At 61.2% G+C, this 2,302-nt stretch overlaps 1 protein-coding gene across 1 annotated transcript; it reads left to right on the plus strand.

The window, feature by feature from the left end:
- Positions 1 to 113: 113 nt before the first annotated feature.
- Positions 114 to 1,160, plus strand: LOC104465818 (WD repeat and SOCS box-containing protein 2-like; the record flags this gene model as incomplete). The annotated part of the gene is made up of 3 exons (XM_010079015.1): positions 114 to 227; positions 681 to 788; positions 998 to 1,160. Coding segments are annotated over 3 exons (385 nt in total), but the record flags the coding sequence as incomplete, so codon positions are not given.
- Positions 1,161 to 2,302: the final 1,142 nt, after the last annotated feature.

Here is a 2,302-nt window from a genome sequence, read left to right on the forward strand (position 1 = left end):
CTGAGAGGGGACTCTGGCTCGCTGGGTTTGGCCCCTCTGCCAGCCGTGGAGTGGTGGGGAGGGGGCTCATGGCATTCTGGGGTGATGCTGGGCTTGTTCTCCCCCCCCCACAGCCACGTCCCCCTGCACTCGGCGCTGGACTACAGCGGTGAAGTCCACAGCAGCTCCCTGCGCTCCGTCTGCTTCTCCCCCGAGGGTCTCTACTTGGCCACGGTGGCTGATGACAGGTGAGTGAACCCCCTTGGGGACCTCCAGCGGGAAGAGGGTCCCAGGAGGATGCCACCAAAATGAACCAGGACGTGCCAGGGGGGAGCAGACCTTGTGCGCTACGTCCCCACCAGTGCTCAAGGAAAGAGACACTGTGGCTTGGCTGTGGCCAGGGGTGGCATAGTCAGGGCTGTGTCACCCCGCTGAGCGATGAGCCCATGTCCTCCTCCCTGCAGTGCCACCCTCGCACGGTCACTAGCTCCGTCTGTGTCCTGCTTGGCTCTGTAGGGGACAGTGCCTCCCGCCTCACTGCCATGTTCTGACCCTCCCGGCATGCTCTAAGCCCATGGGAGGAAAATCCCCAAAATCCCACTCCAGTTTGCATGCCTCCAGGAGACCCGAGAGGCTTTATTTCAGCTGCGGGCGCTGCGTGGGTGTGGGCCTGACATCACGTCCCCTCCCTTTCTCCATAGGCTCCTGAGGATCTGGGCGTTGGAGCTGCGGTCTCCGGTGGCCTTTGCTCCCATGACCAACGGTCTGTGCTGCATGTACTTCCCGCACGGCGGTTTCATCGCCACAGGGTGCGTATGCGGGAGAGGAGAGCGGAGAAACACGGGCTGCTTCCTCCTCCTGCGGCTCTGGGGCTGCTCAGAAAATTTGGAGTTTCTCTGGGTGGGGTTGCAGGCTGGTTTTCTGGGCTGGTTGCTGCAAGCTTGGGATATTTGGGGGAAGTTGAGCTTTCTGGAGTCCCTCTGCCCCGTGCTCACGGCTCGTTTGTGTCCTGTTGCAGAACCAGAGATGGCCACGTGCAATTCTGGACAGCTCCGAGGGTCCTCTCGTCACTCAAGCACTTGTGTCGCAAAGCTCTCCGCACTTTCCTGACAACGTACCAGGTCCTGGCGCTCCCCATTCCCAGGAAGCTGAAGGAATTCCTCACTTACCGGACATTTTAAGGCAAGGCGGAAAGCGGAGGCACAAAGGCGAGAGCCCTCTGCCCGGCGGCGGGGCTCGGCACGGGTCGGAGGAGGCACCACAGCAACGCCGTCTCGCCGATCCGTGAGCCGTGGGGCAGGAGGATTGCTGCTTCCCCTGGTTTGGGGCTGTCTGTGAACGTGGAGGGATTTTTTTTTGGTGTAATAATACTAGAACCCAGCACAAGCGCATGCAGAGGGCAAGGGGCACGGCTGCAGTGGCCCTGCGGGGGACACAGGTCCCCCTGTCCCCCTGCTGTCTGCAAGCGTTGGGTCAGGTGCTTTTGCTTCCAAGTGCAATGTTGTGGGTTGATGGTTCGCGGCCGCAGGCTGAGCGGAGCTTTTGTTGTTTGTACGAATACGGGGGGGCTACAAATGTCCCCGACAAAACCCACCCTCGCTGGGACCGGCTCGTGCTGGAGCTCAGTTCCCAGGGAGCTGCGGGCTTTGCCACTCTCCTGGTCTGGGTGTGAGCTGGACGAACCCGAGCGGGTCTCTGCAGGCGAGACAACAGCGCCGACAGAATAAAAGATGATTCCTCACAGCTTTCCTTGTGGCTGGGAGAGGGGACCGGGGAATACCCATCGGGGCAGGCTCCAGCAGCGGGGCCCAAGGCCTCCAGCCCTCCCAGCGTGGCTGTTGGGGTGGCAGTGGGTGCTCGCTCGGCTCTTGAAAACCAGTAAGCATTCAGCAGTGGGTACTGGGGAGGCTCTGGCCGCCGTGAAGGTGGGACGTGGGGCTTCCTGCCACGCCAGCCACTGTTCCTCCTTTGCTCTCTCTTCCACCCTGGTAAAAAACAGGAAGGGGTCCTGTGTGCTTGTCCCCCTCCAGATTAGCCTGTGTCTGAGGTGACAGCCCGTGCTCTGAGACCCCCACATGTGAGTGGGCTCAGAGCTCGAGGCTGCGACCCCAGCTGATGGAGAATTTGGGGAATATCTACCCTCAGCTGCTCCCTGGAATATTTTCCCCTTGTGCACAGCTGCCCCGAGAAAGCTGGTGTCTCCCAAACCCATACAGGTGTCACCCACAGCTGTGTTCCCTCTTGTGACGGGGGTGTCCCCATGAGACACCACACTGTCCCTGCACATCTTGCTGGGCACGGCTGCGTGAGCAACAGGGTGGCA

This window comes from Pterocles gutturalis, unplaced genomic scaffold (assembly GCF_000699245.1).
Source record: "Pterocles gutturalis isolate BGI_N339 unplaced genomic scaffold, ASM69924v1 scaffold28808, whole genome shotgun sequence".
Classification (NCBI taxonomy): Eukaryota; Metazoa; Chordata; class Aves; order Pterocliformes; family Pteroclidae; genus Pterocles; species Pterocles gutturalis.